Genomic DNA, 16,574 nt, shown 5'->3' with positions numbered 1-16,574 from the left:
GGTTTGAAACGACATGAGGCTAATTTTTTTTTTTTGAGTGAACTATTCCTTTAAAATTGAAAGCAATTATATGAAATTCAGTGAAACTGATTAATTTCTAGTGCTAAAGTGACCTATAAGTTGATCCTGACCTACTCTAAATTAGTGAGGTTTCGAAGTCACCATGTAATATTTTTGCTAGTTCTTCATCACCTATGGTGTTCTTGTCGTTCTTGTGCAAAAGTTTTTCCAGCAGTAGTCCTGAAGTAATATTGCTACCTGTTTCCCGGCCGTCCGGTGAAAGCCGTACACTTTGAGACCCAGTTTTGGCTTCATACACAAATCTCAATAGGAGTAGTCATCATTACTTTACTCTTGTCTTGGCGGTTGGGCGACGGGCTTTTGGAGGACTCTTCCCTTGAAGAATGTGGTTCAGACAGGATGCTACGTTTGAGGGGGGTGGGGCGTAGACAGGAAGTGCCTGAAGGAGGAGAGGGCTCTGCGTGTCTGTGGGCGGAGCAACGTGCGGAACCTCCCCTAGGCACCCTACAGGAAGCTCTGCGGCGATGATGATTCAGCAGGTCGTATTTCAGGAAGTAGAACACCTCTTTAACCCCACAGCGCCGCTCTGGCTCCAACGCCAACAGCCGGCCGAACATGCGCAACGCATCGTCAGAAAAACGCCTCCATTGGGAGGGAACGGCGCCGGGAGGACACGCCCCCCGTTGCCAGCGCTGAAATTCCGAAAAGAATGCGTCGTTAGGCAACGCCGCTTCCCATGGAAAGTTTCCCGTGAGCATGCAGAAGAGCAGAACTCCAAATGCCCACACATCCTGGGTCGTCGCCACGATGATGCCCTCTGAAACCGAGGCCTGGCACACCTCAGCAGCAGTGTATGGGATGGTGCCGCTGATCCGCTTGATCCGGCTGCCCGCCCGCCGTGTCATTCCTAAATCTGCCAATTTCACACGTCGGCACTCGCGGTCGAAAAGCAGAACGTTTTCTGGCTTCACATCACGATGGACGAGACTCTTGCTGTGCATGAAATCCAGAGCCAAACCCAGCTGCTGAACACAGCGTTTGACCATCTCCTCCGGCAAACCGGCCTGAAAAGAGACGGAAACACAGAAAGGCAGAGTTTAGAGCAGAGGAGGTATAGAGAGAATAGGCTCGTAATCTACAGGGGATTCAGTAGAAACTTGCAGTTGACCTTGATCCACTAGTTTTCCATAATCAAAGGCAGGATCACACAGCATGTACACAGAATTAACATAGCCATCAATCATAAAGTTATACAAATTCCCTGTACATGTTTTGGATATTAAAAAATGTTGCAATATTTTTTTTCGAAAAAAGTAGCACAGAAAATTTTGAAAAAAGAGTCTCTTTATAACAGTCGTGGCCTAATGGATAGAGAGTCGGACTTGTAACCCAAAGGTCATGGGTTCGAGTCTCAGGTCCGGCAGGGATTGTCGGTGAGGGGAGTGAATGTCCAGCGCTCTCCTCACCTTCAATACCACGACTGAGGTGAGACCCTTGAGCAAGGCACCGTACCCCCAACTGCTCCCCGGGCGCAGCAGCAATGGCTGCCCACTGCTCCGGGTGTGTGTTCACGGTGTGTGTGTTCACTGCTGTGTGTGTGCACTTGGATGGGTTAAATGCAGAGCACAAATTCCTAGTATGGGTCACCATACTTGGCCACATGTCACTTCGCTTTCACTTTCACTTTGACTTTCACTTTCATAACAGTTACATACAGAAAGCTGGTTTTCTGTACTGTCCATGTCATCCAGACAAAAAAGATGAAAAAAATACTAGTATATTTAGTTAAATCTCACAAAGAACATGTCCAGGTCATCATTTACATACAAACAAACAAATAAATACCATTCAAAAGTTTGAGTTCGACATGAATTTTTAAAATGTCCTTGAAAGAAGTCTCTTCTGCTCAGCAAGGCTGCATTTATTTGATCAAAAATACAGTAAAATCAGTAATATAGTAAAATATTATTACAATTTAAAATAACTGTTTTCTATTTAAATATATTTTAAAATCTAATTTATTCCTGTGATGGCAAAGCTGAATTTTCAGCATCATTACTCCAGTCTTCAGTGTCACATGATCCTTCAGAAATCATTCTAATACACTGATTTGCTGCTTAAGAAACATTTCTGATTATTAACAGTTGTACAGCTTAATATTTTTGTGTCTCAGGATTATTTGATGAATAAACAATGTCAAAAATGAAATCTTAAAAATCTTTTTGAATTGTGTTATGATAATTTTTAAGCACACTCCCACCCCCAAATACTATTATTAAAATATTATATAGTAAATATTTTAATTTAATTATATTAAATTAAATTCTTATTCAAATTTAAGATAATTAATAACTATTAACAACTAATTAATAACTAAATAAGATTAATAATAACTATTCAAATATTACTTTTTTGTCATTTATTTTTTATTTTAAATGCAATATTAATATACAAGAATTACATTTTTATCTCAGTAATATATGCATTTTGTATTTGGATTGAAATATGACCCAGAAATATGTTTTTGCACATTCAGTATATTGCATCAGTACAAGAAGTAACAGACGATCTAACATGAAGAGCATTCTAACATACTCAAATACTGATACAGGAGTTAAACCTTCAAATACACAATTAAATAGTGTTAAAAAATAAGGTGCGGTGATACCTGAGGTGGGATGATGTCGAACAGGTCTCCCGCAGGTGCGTACTCCTGGCCGAACACGTAGCTGTCCTCCGTCTCAAACAGGACGTTCAGAACTTTGATGATAAACGGGCTGCAGCCCAGCGCCGCCGTCAGGCTGTACTCGCGCAGGAAACTACGCAGCTTCGTCTTGTTCTTACTCACGTACTTCAGAGCCAGTTTAGTACCTGCAAATACACAAAACAGTAATGAATGAAATATAGTCCATCAAGACCAGTGTTTCTGAATGTACACAATGACAGTGTTATGGTTAACTAAAACTGAAACTAATTCCATGAAATACATTTTCTTTAGCTGAAATAGAAGAGCTTGACTGTTCACTTCTATTGCATGGAGAGGAGCAGCCAGGACATTCTGCAAAACATTTTGTTTTGGTTGGGAACAGCACTGCCTCATTTTCACACAGACTCACCCTGTGTCCGGTGCACCACCAAGTCGACTTTGCCGTAGGTGCCCTTCCCCAAAGCACCGATCAGCTCATACTGCTGTTCTACCTCAGAGGCGGAGAGAGACGTGATTGACAGCGCCTGCATGTCCTCGACCGGAGCCCCGCCCGTCTCACTGCCCCGTCCCACTGCGAGAACCCCCACCTGGGCACTAAGAAACACACACACATTATCTCACATGCACTAACAAACATTTCAAGAGGATGTCCTGGGGCCAGATTTCTCGCTTAATAATTTTCTCATATTTACTTAAGCAAAATGACTTAAGAAAAAAAATCATCAAAAAAGTGTTTGTGCTTGAAAGATGAAAAAATATTTGTCAGTGGAGTAAGAAAAATAAACATATCTTAAGTCATTTTGCTTCTCAAGTAAATGTATCTTGATTTTAAGAACGTTTAGATACTTGTACTGGAAAATGTAAGGAAGAGGATTAGGGCCAAGCAATAATAAAAAAATAAAACCATCTCAAGATTAAAGTTGTTAAATTTCGAGAAAAAACTCGTTCAATTACGAGAAAAAACTCATTAAATTTCAAGAAAAAAGTTGAGATAAAATGTTGAGAATAAACTCGTTAAATTACGAGAAAAAAAACGTGTAAAATTTTGAGAAAAAAGTCGAGATAAAATGTTGAGAATAAACTTGTTAAATTACGAGAAAAAAGTCGAGATAAAATGTTGAGAATAAACTTGTTAAATTACGAGAAAAAAACGTGTTAAATTTCGAAAAAAAAGTCGAGATAAAATGCTGAGAATAAGCTTGTTAAATTACGAGAAATAACTCGTTAAATTTCGAGAAAAAAGTCGAGATAAAATGTTGAGAATAAACTCGTTAAATTACGAGAAAAAAACGTGTTAAATTTCGAGAAAAAGGTCGAGATAAAATGCTGAGAATAAACTTGTTAAATTACGAGAAAAAACTCGTTAAATTTCGAGAAAAAAATTGTTAAATTATGAGAACAAATTCGTTAAATTATGAGAAAAATGTCGTTAAATTTCGAGAAAAAAGTCGAGATAAAATGTTGAGAATAAAGTCATTAAATTAACAAATTTATTCCCATAATTTACCAAATTTGTTCTCGTAATTTAATGATTTTTTTCTCAATGAGTTTATTCTCGTAATCTAATGACTTTATTCTCAACATTTTATCTAAACATTTTTATCGAAATTTAACGAGTTTTTTTCTCATAATTTAACGACTTTTTTCTCGTAATTTAATGACTTTATTCTCAACATTTTATCTCGGCTTTTTTCTCGAAATTTAACGAGTTTTTTTCTCGTAATTTAACGAGTTTATTAACGAGCTTGGCCCTAATCCTCTTCTGTAAAAATGACAAAAATACCTAGTAAGAAAATCTTTTTTTCACAATGCAAAAAGTACAAAAATCTTGAGAGAAGTTACGAAATTTCTTAAGATAAATTGTAAGAAGTAAGTAAGTTTTCAAATATTGTTATATAAGCACAAATATTGGTGCTGTTCGGTCAAAATGAAAAATTTTGCGCTTATTCTTAATAATTTGTTTACTTTATCGGAATTGGTACAAAACTTGGTAAAGGTTTTGGTATGTAAACACACACAACATAATCATTGACATGATTTGAAAAGGTTAAATGGTTCTTAAAAAAAAAGAGTCACACTTGTATTGTTCGCAGATAAAAAATGACCACGTTGGAAACGTATGGAAGACAAATTTCATCAAGTGGAAACCTTTGGTACTGCGCCCAAACAAAAATCTTACTGAGAGCTCATTTTTTTAAGATATCAACCTCAAATTTGGAACACAAATTGTTTAGATTTATGGCTTTGATTTTTAGAGTAAAACATGTTTTGGAAAATATATATTTCATATACAATTAATATAAACATAGTGTTTATGCATTTTTAATAATAATAAACATCTATAACTTTTTTTTTTTGTTTCACTTTCTTAATTTTTTTCACTTTAGCAATAATTTTCCAAGTGTCATCTTTATATAGAGACCAAACTTAAGTCTGTGCTCCAAAGCATTCTCAAAAAGTGATTAACAGGTAATAAAATTCGGTCATTTTTGACCGCACGAGAGGGTTAAGTACATTATTTGTTTTCTTAAGAAGAAAATGACAGATTTTGGTGTTATCTGATTGTATGGTGATTCTTGTCAAAAGATTTGCTGATCCAAAACGCCTCAAATGTCATTTTTTAAGCATGCACACTATTTTTTGAGTCATGTTTTCTAATGTGCCATGTATTTAGCAGTCTGTTGCATTCACAATCACCACTTGGTTAAAATCGCATTCTGTGGGGTGGGTGCATGTGTTTTCGCTGTTAGCGACGGCTCTGTTGGCCTGCGCTGACTCTTTGATTCTGAGTGGTAAAGTACTGGCATCATGTGAGAAGTGAGTACACAAGAAAGAGTGAAGTTTAAAATATAGAAGTGCCAGTGCTGGCCCACTTCAAGCACTGTTCTTGAGAATGTTTTGTGAAACTGGCCCCTGGCGGCCCCCTAACTCTCTCTTGGTATTATAGACCCCCTTGATGACGTCATTTGTCTCTAGCGCTGTTTGTTCTTCTGTCTCTAATGCTTGTGTCCTTATTTCTTTCCTCTCATCAGCACTCTACCCACACTCTATTTCCCTAGCTGTGTACCTGATTTGCCGCTCTCAGACGAAGCAGTCAAATCTTTGTAAATATTTCAACAGCAGCAAAGGGCACTAACTGAATCACGGTCTTGACATCTCGCAGAGCTCACGGGAAAAAAGCAGTGACCTAGAATGAGGCCTCATGTTATCAGCATCATGCATAGTGACAGCGCATTGAGCTCGGGCTAGAAACAAGACCCTCCGCTGAGCATCACTGCTACACAACAACAACAACAACTGATGAAGACGCCAGATGACCTTAAGATGACCTCTGAGAAGTTCTGATGTGCCGAACCCCTGCTATTCTGGCCGCTTTAGCCCCTGACTGAGACACAAATGAGACATTGATTCAGGAACACTCTCATTTTCTCTAGAGGTCATTGTCTACCTTGGCTATTTTCAATGCTTTAACCCACCTGTCGTTCTCCACTGCCCTTCATTCTGTACCTCAGCTCTGGGTTGAGCAAAAGAATATAGGAATATATTTCCGTTTCAATTTATAAATTGGAATTTCAATTGAATTGGCCACAACGCACTGGAAATAGAATTGGAATGACAGGAAAAGGAATTTTCTGGATGACAATTAGAAGAAATTAACATTAATTCTACACAATACAACAACAAAATGAGCTGGAACAGAAACTTTCCATCTTGTAAAACTGCTCAAAGCTCCATTTTGAAGACTTTAGGGTAATATATATACAGCTATGGAAAAAATAAGTCCTCTTAATTTTTTCAATAGCTGTATATATATATAATATATATATATATATATATATATATATATATATATATATATATATATATATATATATATATATATATAGTGTAAGAATCCATGAATGGATCATTATTACAGTGATTATTATGTTTGTAGCATGTTTTATGTTTGATAACGGTTCTTTTAACCCTAAAAGATGGAGTGTGTAGCTTTTCATTTCTAAACAGGCTCCTTGATTATGATTTCACTTTTTTAACATTAGTTAGTGTGTAATGTTGCTGTTTGAGCATAAACAACATCTGCAAAGTTACGACGTTCAAAGTTCAATGCAAAGGGAAATATTTTCTTTTAAAGAATTTGCTGTTTAAGGACTACAACAAATGGCTGGTAGGGACTACAACAAGCTTCTTCCCGGGTTGGTGACTTCACAAACCCCAAAATTTACATAAACCCCGCCCCCAACAACACGCAACAAAGGGGTTGAGGCCATGTTGGGCTGCTTTAGAGAAGAGGAAGAGTTGTTGTAGTAGAGTGTTGTTGTCATGCCGTCATTTTATGCCGTCATGCTTCACAAACGAGGATCAATTCAGCGCTGGATTTGCACAAAAGATGAACATGACGGCACATGCTAGTGGATGAGTTGAATCAACTCCACAGCAACTACATAAATGTATCCACTATCCATTCAGAAACATCTAAAAGTTGTAACTTCTTCCTGAGTTTCTCCATCAGTGTCGACTCCGGTTTGAACAATGTAAGGCTGAACACCGTTACTGACAATCCTCATTTTGGCTGCGTGAGATTCTCCAGCTTTGTTGTTGTTGAGCTGTTAAAGCTCCGCCCTCTTCTGGAAAGTGGGTGGGAGCATCAGCTCATTTGCATTTGCATTGCACATAAAATGGCGTGTTTTTGTTCACACCCAAACATAGAGAAAATTGACAAGCTATAATAAATTATCTGATCAAAAATTGATGCAGCACTTGATGGAAACAACATCATAATATTTATTTCCCTCAAGAGGTGCATCCATTTTTAGTCAAGATCTTGTATAAACAATGCAAGAGGTGAGCACTCTGTAAAGTCTCCTCCAGCACATCCCAAAGACTTTCAATGAAATTAAAGTCTGGACTCAGAGGAGCCAATTCATGTCTGAAAATGATTCTTCATGCTCCCTCACAACCATTCTTTCACAATGAATCTTGGCTTTGTCATCCTGGAATATGGCCATGATGTGTCTTCCTACATGATTGTTAAAGAAATGAAAAGCTACATCTTTTAGGGTTAAAAGAACATAAACATACTAGAAACATAATAATCACTGTAATAATGATCCATCCATAGACTCTTAAGCATTTGCCTATTAAAATACAATATATTACCTCAGTTTTCAAAATGAAGCTAATTAACATTTTTGCAGTTATATATTTATAATAAAGTAATTTAATGGAAAAACACTAAATGTATGAAATAATATTATATATAAAATATACATTTATAATGTAGAAAGAAATAGCTCACATGTTGTGTGTATGAAAACATGTTTATGACTAAATATAAATGTAAAATGTTTTTTAAGCACTCTCTCAATCTGAGTGTAAATGTATCTGACTTCAATTTGCTTGTAAATTTCACAAATAATAGGAAAGAAATGGCAAGTAACACATTGAATTAAACATGAATTTTTAAAGTACAACGACTGAAATAGTATTTTATTTACATATATTCAGTTTAATTTACAGTGTATCTTGAATGCACTTTACTATAGTAACTATAATTGCCCCACTTGATAAATGGGACAGCCTGTTCCTCATTAAGCCTAAATGTTATATTAAGGTCAACACCTGAAGTTGACCTTTGACCTGCCCTCCCTGCTATCAGGTAACATTAAATTCACACAGAGCATTCATATATACTTACAAAAAATCAATTAAAGCATTTTTACTACTTTCTTTTCCTTCCTTTTTTCACCTTATTTAGTTCCTGTACTTCATGCGCTTTGGCGATATTATAAATGTTAACAAACACGCCTATGCTATCAGACTCTGAAAACATCAACAACAACAAAAATGCATGAATACATGACATGTCACCAACAGTGCAAAACAAGCAGTTCAGTACAGCAAGAGCCCACAGCAGGTGCGAGTGAAGCGTCTTCAAACAAAAGAAATCAATACACACGTCGGGCTTCAATTTCACACTGTGATGACCTGGATTGAAGGAGAACTCCAGGACGCTCTTGAACTCACCTGCTGGTGCCCTGCTGTCTCTCTCCCTCATGTTCCTGCATCCAAACGCGCGTCCGGACCTCAACCGTCTAGGAATTCATTCCTCGTTTGTTGTGCCTCCAAAAAAGCATGATTTTCAATCACAAAGAATGAGTTTCCTCAGCACTCCTGAAGGACGTGTGGATCAGAGCTCTGTTAAACAAAACACACTGTGCACCGCTCTACATCCTCAGCTTTGCTCTCCAGTCCTGCGCTCATGTGGAAAAATCCCAGTCTTTTCTGCTCTCCTGTTTTGTGTTTCCTGCTTTCTTTGTGAAGGGTCTGCTGGAGCACGAGGAGAGAGGAGCTGGTGTGTGTGTTCAGTCATCAGTGATGTACAGTGTGTGTGTGTGAGAGAGAGAGATGGAGGGGAGGGGTTGCATGTGTGCGTATCTATGCGTGAATGACCTACTTCATTGCGTTCGCGCTCCTGGATGTTGGAAGAACGGCGCTGGTGCTCGTCGCGTCTGTGTCTCGCAGCATCCAGGGTCCTTTAGGGATGTCAGATGTGCTCATCCAATGGCCAGTCTCTTGTTCCTGTGTTCACATGACCACAGAGCCCCTCGAGCCAGCAGTGTCCCAGCATTCAGGCTTCATTTTCACCCTCAATTTAATGCAGAACATCAAAGCTATTTTTAGATCTTTTTCGCATTCCGTGACATTCAAGCACATTTTCCACCCAAGTTCTCATTCCTTTAATGTGTTTACAGTGTTTTTACTATCATTGAGATGCTAATATTTTTATAAACAGTTTAAATTAGTTTTAATTTTTTAGATTTTATGGTTTTATTTTAATTTTAGGTAAAGTTTTAATCAGTTTTTATTTTTTTATAGTCGGCTGAAATGGCTTCTCAAACAAGAAAAAATGTAGGGCGTGGCTTATTGGTGGGTCTTATGTGAGTGACAGATTCTCACGCCTGTAAACACGTCATCAAATTATTTTCAAATAAAAATTACAAGGCAAATTTTCAAAATTCATTTAAAAATAGGCTAATTGACCCATCGCAAAGACCTGCCCCCCTTAGTTACTGTTGCTTTGTCCGACAAGCCATGGCGTAAAAGTGTAAACAAACCAACATGGCGGACCGTACGGGGCTCCAAAGGTGCTTACTCCTTTCTTATTTGAGGGAAACAGAGGAGGAAAACGGCGCATAAGGCAAGAGAAGCTGCTATACCTTTTATTTTATCGTGCACTTGCATAAACACCGCATCCGTAGGGGGTGCCATTGTTGTTTCGCGGGCTATATGTGACGTAAAGCCGCCTTTCCACTGCACACGACAAACGACAGCCGTTGGACCGGAAGTCATTCATTTCCAATGGAGAGTCGTACAGGGGTTGCGTGGGGTGCCGACCATCTGCGAATGCGGAATTTTCGGATCCGATTTGAGCTTCGGATGCGTTCAAATATTTGAACTTGAGCGACTACACCGTATGCGACACGCCGACCGGATGTGATGTATTCCAAAGTTGTCCAATCAAATCAGTGTGCGCAAGTTGAGAATTATTATTCTTTTTGTTTATCACATTTTATTTTGTTTTAAAACTTTTAAAAAAATGCATAATAGATGAATATTAAATTATTAATTTAATTTTATTATTTTTAATGTCTTTATTTTCACTCAAATTTTTGGCGGTCATTTGTCCTATATAGCTGTTTATTGTTGGCATTCAATTCATTTCACCATGGTGAATGTACGGAGGATAAAGGCTCTTGCTCTTGCACTCCTTTACTGGAGACGCAAAAAGAAATACCGCAAATCAGTGTGGGTAAAACACTACCTGGCTCGGAGGAAACATCTTGGCGAGTATCACCGTTTAGTGCAAGAGCTGCGCCTTTACGTGGAAGATTTCCGTGAATATTTTTGGGTGTCACGAGAGGAATTTAATGAGATCCTTCAGGTTGTTGGCCCAAAAATTACCAGGCAGGATACTGCATTCCGGAAATCCATCAGCCCGGCCGAACGTCTGGCAATTTGTCTCAGGTACAAACCCAAGTTAATAATAATAATAATAATAATTAGGCCTATACACACACACACACACACACACACACATGTATATATATATATAATATATATATACACACACACACACACACACACATATATATAATTTTTAATTTTTTTATTTTGTTTTATTTTTTACATATACATGTGTATATATATATATATATACAGTACAGTCCAAAAGTTTGGAACCACTAAGATTTTTAATGTTTTTAAAGTCTCTGTATGATTCTAGAGAAGTATCATACAGAATGGGGTTTTCTGAGACCGCGAGGATAAGCTTCTCTCCCATGTTGCCGTGTACGATCATAATGAAATTTCCGTGCGACTGCCACTAGGGGGCAAAGTCCGACAGTCGTGTCCGAATGTCGTGTGCAGTGGAAAGGCGGCTTAAGAAACCGTAACTGGGAGTACATCGATCTAGTACGAGTTCACGGCTTTGACTGCTATTCCGGTGCACTTTTTTTCACGGGTAGAAGGTTGGAAAAACACGGGTTGCCTACTCTCCTGACTGCTTTGTTGGACAAATTGGCGGATTCGGCGTTATGATTGGTTAGATTGCTTGTCAATCAAACTCCGGGCGAATGTGCGCAGATTAATCATTTATGATAAATACTGCAATATTCCATTAAAATAAAACAAACAAGAACGGCCCATTTTGATGTCATGGTGACTTTAAATATGACTATATAGTTTTTAAATAATTTTTAGTTCAGTTTTTCCATTAGAATATAATTAATGTAGGCTAATCGCTACTGTTATGAAAAATCATGTTTATTATACAGTTCGTATAAATTAAAGGTAGCACAGCAAATACTATCATGATGCATCAAAGAATGTTCGTTATTCAAAAACTAACTGACCACAATAACATCACTGTGATATTTATGTAGGCAGGTGGTTAAACTAAACCTAGGCCTAAAACATAATCAACGTTTCAAAACTATTCTTTTGCTGCCTTCAGGAAATGTAAATATAGTTAAATAACACTGACGTTTCCTCTCATTCATTAGAACGTCTAGAAACCGTGTTTTGACATCCGTCTGAAAGCCCAAACACACAATAATCTCACCTCTTGTTTGTGTTACGCCACAGTTTCTCCTTTCATTACTCTTTCTCTCATCTTACTGCTTGCACACTTTTTGTCCTAGTTTAAGTTGCTGTTTCCTCACTTTATCCAGGTCGACATGTTTTTTTCTTTTGTTCGGAAACACACTGTCTAAAATATGATATAACGTTGTGAGGTAAAGCACAACAACTTTGGCATTATTCTTATGCATTTATAAAATTATATATATTGTATATATATATATATATATATACATCCAGTAAGAATACTAGTTATTATACTTCCATTCAAATATATAATTTATTACAAAAATATAATTATTAATTTACACACTAAAAATTTTGGTACCACTTTAGAATGGGGAACAATTCTCACTAATAATTATTAGCTTGCATATTGGCTGTTTATTAGTACGTATGAAGCACATTACCTTATTCTGCATGATCATATTCTACATCCCATAATCCTACATAATACCTAAACTTAACAACTACCTTACTAACTATAAATAAACAGTAATTAGGAGTTTATTGAGGAAAAAGTCTAGTTAATAGTGAATATGTGTTTCCCATACTAAAGTGTTACCAAAATTGTTATTGATTTTTTCAATATGAATAATTATTATTATCATAGTCATTATTATTGTTAATATAATATTGTTGTAATATAACAATTATAATATAATTGTACATTATATAATTATGTATCATATATATTATATATTAATATAGTATAGTATTTATAATCCAAAATTATTAATATAATTATCATATTTTCATATTAGTTATTATCTGCCACTTTTATTTATAATAATAATAATAATAAATCATAATTACAATAAAAATTGTTATTATAAAAATATAAATATTAATGTACACTAACAGTTTTTATTGTTGTTATTATTCTTTTTGTTGTTAGTGTGTACATTAATTTTTTTGAACAATGATAATAATTAAAAATTTTATATTGTAATTTAGTTTATTATACATAATAAACTATATTTATTATATATAAATATGAAATAGTATTACATATTTATATTATTTGTAATACTGTCATACTATTATTATTATTATTATTAATAATAATAATTATTATTATGTGCCACTTTATTAATTATAATATTAATATTATATGATTAATAGTATGATCATTTTTGTGTAATATAATATCATACTATTATAAATGTAGCCTAATATTTTAGTAATAATAATAATAATAATTAGTAGTAGTATTGTTAAGAAAACTATTTTTAATAATATTATTAGTAATTATTATGTGCCACCTTTATGAAAATAAATATTATTATACTAATAATAGTATGATCATTTTGTAATAATACTATTATTAATGTTATATTATTATTATATTATTGTAAATATCTATTATTAATAATACTAATAATAGTATTAATAATTATTATTATCTTCCACCTTTATAATATAAATATTATATTAATAATAAATAGTATGATCATATTTTTAATATAACATCATACTATTAATGTAATATTAATTATTATTATGTGCCACCTTTAATAATATTAATAATAAGTATTATTACAGGGAAAATATCTATTATTAATAATAATAATAATTATTATTATTATGTGCCACCTCTATAATATTAATTAATAATAGTATGATCATATTTGTAACATAACACTTTTATTATTATTATTATTATTATATCACACTATTGTTAATGTAATATTAATTATTATTATGTGCCACCTTTAATAGTAATAAATATTATTATTATTATTACAGGAAAAAAAAATTATGCAAACACCATTATTAATAAACATAAAAAATCTATTGTCAGTGTGTTGAATGAATTATAAAATAAAACATCATTAGCGGTTACAGTCTGTTGGACTGTACTGTGCTCAGCCTCTGTTTTGCATGCCAGTGCACACATGCTGGAGGAGCGTGGCGGCGTCACGAGCGTCTCTCTCCACAGAGGCCTGTTTGTCTCGGTTTCTCTCTCTAAATGACATCTGTACGTATATGAAGGAAGGTGGTAAATATTCTTGCTTTCATGCATTCATTAAGAATTGAGAAGCAGCCCTCTGAGGATCTTCCCAGTCTTGTACTCGCTGATTATACATGAAGCCCTTGACTGCCTTCCAAGCGCAGTCAGCAGGTCGCGGATCTCTCGAGAACTAAATCATCCGGCATTTATGAGGAGACATGCCTCCAACACACTGCCTAGAAAGACAAACTGTGAAGTTCACAGATTTCATGTTGAATGTCATTGCCATATTTTGTTGTTTTAGAGAAAAGGCCTTAATTACCCACCTGAGGTTTGAGTGACAGGCTCTGAAGTTCAGCAAACGCATCTGTCATGGCTGCCTGATGGAAACGTCAGCACTGACCTTTTTGTGTTCATGCACTTGTCAGAGTTAAAAGTTTTCCTCAAAAATCAATCCGAGCAGCTTGTGCCGAAGCAAAATACTTGTTTGATTTTTAAACGCCCATTCAAAACAGTCTGATATTAACTAGGGAGCATCATGAGTCATCTGCAATTCTAAAGTGACTGATGATCTAATGTACACAACCCTGATATAAATATCTCAAACTGCTGCACCCTTTGAGTGCGTCATTGTGAGGCAGAGGATGTCCTGCAGGCAGGAGCTTCATCTCTTGAGAGAGAGCTTATAATAAGGTCACTTGCTCTCGCTTTCAGCGATCAGACGCCGCTTCTGTAGTCTTGCAGATCAGGTGTGACTCAAATCAGTTCTGATGGTGCTACAGATATGAATGATGTCTCAATTCAGGTGATTTGTTGAGGAGAGGTGCACTGTTACATTGATTAAAGGGTGAGTGTAACGGAGGCCAGCTAGTAGTCGCTGTGCGAGTAAACCTCACTCCTCTGATCTCAAGAGATGCTCTAGGGGCTGATGCTGGAGTTTGCAGCCTTTAGCCTCCTTGTTAGAGCGTCCGAAACCAACGCCGGAGACCCAGGCTCGAGGTCCGTGCGGAGCGGGCCGAGTAGGACCTGGGTAGAGGGATTACATTAGTTACTTTCATTAATTACTCACCCTCATGTCGTTCCAAATCCGTAAGACCTTCATTCATCTTCGGAGCACAAATTAAGATATTTTTGATAAAATCCGATGGCTCAGTGAGGCCTGCATTGACAGAAAGTTAATTTACACTTTCAGATGTCCAGAAAGCTACTAAAGACATATTTAAAACAGGTCATGTGACTACAGTCGTTCAACCTTAATGTTATGAAGCAACGAGAATACTTTTTGTGCGCCAAAAAAACAACTAAATAATGACTTTATTCAACAATATCTAGTGATGGGCGATTTCAAAACACTGCTTCATGAAGCTTTACAAATCTTTCGTTTCGAATCAGTGGTTCGGAGCGTGTATCAAACTGCCAAAGTCACATGATTTCAGTAAACAAGGCTTTGTTATGTCATAAGTGTTTCGAAATGTTTCAAAATTTCAATGGTTCACGTGACTTTGTTAGTTTGATACACGCTCCGAGCCACTGATTCGAAACAAAAGATTCGTAAAGCTTCATGAAGCAGTGTTTTGAAATCGCCCATCACTAAATATTGTTGAATAAAGTTGTTATTTAGTGTTTTTGGCGCACTAAAAGTATTCTCATCACTTCATAACATTAAGGTTGAACCACTGTAGTCACATGACCTGTTTTAAATACGTCTTTAGTAGCTTTTTGGGCATTGAAAGTGTTAATTATATTGCTCTCAATGCAGGCCTCACTGAGCCATCGGATTTCATCAAAAATATCTTATTAATTTGCGTTCCGAAGATGAACAAAGGTCTAATGGCTGTGAAACAACATGAGGGTGAGTAATTAATGACACAATTTTCATTTTTGGGTGAACTAACCCTTTAAATATGTTTTCAGTGGTGTATAAAGATCTTACATAATGAACCGTTATGTTTTCATTACGTTAGAATGAGCCATTTCTATCTACATACACCGCGGGTCCCCTTACATGGAAGTCGCCATTTTGCGCCGCCATGTTTCTACAGTAGCCCTAAACGGACAAACTGCTCTATAGAGCGCGTTTCGCTTGGCTGGCTACTCTCTGCTGTCTCAGATGATGACATCTTTGTCCTGTGTTGGCCACCGTAGCTTCTCTATATTGAAATTCACAACCTCACCGCTAGATGGCGCTAAAATTTACACACTGCACCCTTAATGTATGTGCCGAGTCACTTTGATCCGCAACACATTTTTGAGTCGATGTTTTTCTTGCAGTTGCGTGCCTGTTTTTTATTTTGGGTAATAAGCCTGCAAAGTTTTGACATTCTGAGGTGTTGTAGAGTGTGCGTTTGCAATACAATTCAGTTTAACCCACAAATTTCATGGTTACAGGCAGGTGCACAGACCCCCCACCCCCCACCCCCCCAAAAAAATGGTTGGTTTAACTTAAAAAAGTAAGTTACCCGCTTTAAAATGTTGAGTTCATTGAAATTAAAAATTTGAGTTTAAACAATGAAGGTGATTGGATTAATCAACTCAAAATATTATGTTATCTGAACCACATTAATTATCTTAGTTGATCTGATAAAAGAAAAAATGTTGTGATAACAAATCATGAAAATATTTTTTTACGGTGTTATGTCAGTTATGCATTTGCCGGAAGTTTTTATTCAAAGAACTGGGAAATGAATCCATGATCTTGCTTGTTTGAGCTTCAAAAGCTCAAACAAGCTTTGAGTAAAAAATACTGTTTAT

At 36.1% G+C, this 16,574-nt stretch overlaps 1 protein-coding gene across 1 annotated transcript; it reads right to left on the bottom strand.

Annotated features, from left to right (window-relative positions):
* Window positions 1–311: 311 nt before the first annotated feature.
* On the bottom strand, window positions 312–8,796 carry sbk1 (SH3 domain binding kinase 1). Its single transcript, XM_067378411.1, has 4 exons — window positions 8,756–8,796; window positions 3,138–3,322; window positions 2,690–2,892; window positions 312–1,085 (listed from the first exon to the last, which is right to left on the bottom strand). The coding sequence occupies exons 1-4, from the start codon at window positions 8,794–8,796 to the stop codon at window positions 312–314; spliced, it is 1,203 nt and encodes a 400-aa protein (XP_067234512.1).
* Between the last annotated feature and the right edge of the window lie 7,778 nt (window positions 8,797–16,574).

This window comes from Chanodichthys erythropterus, chromosome 23 (genome assembly GCF_024489055.1).
Source record: "Chanodichthys erythropterus isolate Z2021 chromosome 23, ASM2448905v1, whole genome shotgun sequence".
Taxonomy (NCBI): domain Eukaryota; kingdom Metazoa; phylum Chordata; class Actinopteri; order Cypriniformes; family Xenocyprididae; genus Chanodichthys; species Chanodichthys erythropterus.
This window is presented reverse-complemented; position numbering and strand designations above follow the sequence as displayed.

Bases quoted from the DNA above. Each gene is read 5' to 3' on its own strand.
- sbk1 (XM_067378411.1), bottom strand. From the start codon at position 8,796: ATGCAGGAACATGAGGGAGAGAGACAGCAGGGCACCAGCAG. The intron at 2,893-3,137 runs GTGAGTCTGTGT...GTGTATTTGCAG, and splicing joins GGTGGTGCACCGGACACAGG to GTACTAAACTGGCTCTGAAG. The intron at 1,086-2,689 runs GTATCACCGCAC...GTCTCTTTTCAG, and splicing joins TCGACATCATCCCACCTCAG to GCCGGTTTGCCGGAGGAGAT.